General features: G+C 67.0%; 1 protein-coding gene across 1 annotated transcript in view; it reads left to right on the forward strand.

The window, feature by feature from the left end:
* Positions 1-282: 282 nt before the first annotated feature.
* Positions 283-951, forward strand: part of EMIHUDRAFT_234709 (hypothetical protein) — a gene marked incomplete at both ends in the record, with an annotated part of 2,075 nt that continues 1,406 nt past the window's right edge. The window contains one exon of the mRNA XM_005781098.1: positions 283-933. Within this exon, the coding sequence (XP_005781155.1) occupies positions 283-933 (651 nt within the window). The remainder of the gene's footprint in view (positions 934-951) is intronic.

Here is a 951-nt window from a genome sequence, read left to right on the forward strand (position 1 = left end):
TCGTAGGCCAGGCCTGGGCAAAGAAACCAGTACCTCATCAGGCTTCCCTGAGCGTCACAGCTCGGTGATCGCGCCGGCCGGACACCACTGTGACGGCCGTTCCGGGCGTTTGAACGCGACCTTCGGGGGCAAAGACATGGGCTCTATGGCTCAGACTGGACTCCGCTTGGTCCCTTCTGATGCCCTAGGCCACACCTGGGCCTTACCTGGGGTCCTAGGGGCCGGGCAGGGGTTGCCCCAGCTGGCCCGACGAAGCTTAAATTCTTTTTCCTGGTGTTGTGTATGTCCGACGTCAGAGCTCTTGACGTCAGTCCTGGCGCCACGGCGGCCAGGGCGATCAACAGGTCATTTTGGAACTCGGCCGTCGTCAAGAGGCAGGTCGCCGCCTTTGACCGTGAATGTGAGTGCACTCGCGCTCTTCACGCCGACTACGCCCAGCGGCTGGACCGCGTGCTCATTCTCGACGGCACGGGCTTCCGATGGGAGGGCCTCGGCAACTCGGGCACTCGCTGGATGGGCCTACTGCGCTTTGGCTTCGCCACAGGCCGCGCAACCTACCTGCAGCTGTCTCGCGAAGACGACGCGACGCCACGGCTCGACATCGGCGACTACTTTGTCGGCCACGGAGGCGTCGACTGGTCGTGGCGCTCGCAGGCTCGCGCTGTGCGCGCCCGCATGGCTGGTCGTGGCGTGCGCAGGCCGCTGGTGGTCGAGTACGGCTGCGCGCGCCGTTCGCCGCCCGGCTGCGCCCTCGCACGCCTCCGCCTCAGCAACGGAAGCCGGCTGCTGCTCGCGGAACCTACCGGCGTGTTGGAGTGGCTGCGGAGCGAGAGCACCCCCCGGTGGGTGCGGATCGTGCTGCAGCAGCAGGACTCGCTCGAGTTCTCCTACTCCAAGCCAGAGGCGCTTCGCCCCACCGGCGCCCTCCCGCTCGTGGCTTGCCCGGCACAG

Source organism: Emiliania huxleyi (genome assembly GCF_000372725.1).
Source record: "Emiliania huxleyi CCMP1516 chromosome Unknown EMIHUscaffold_207, whole genome shotgun sequence".
Lineage (NCBI taxonomy): Eukaryota > Haptophyta > Isochrysidales > Noelaerhabdaceae > Emiliania > Emiliania huxleyi.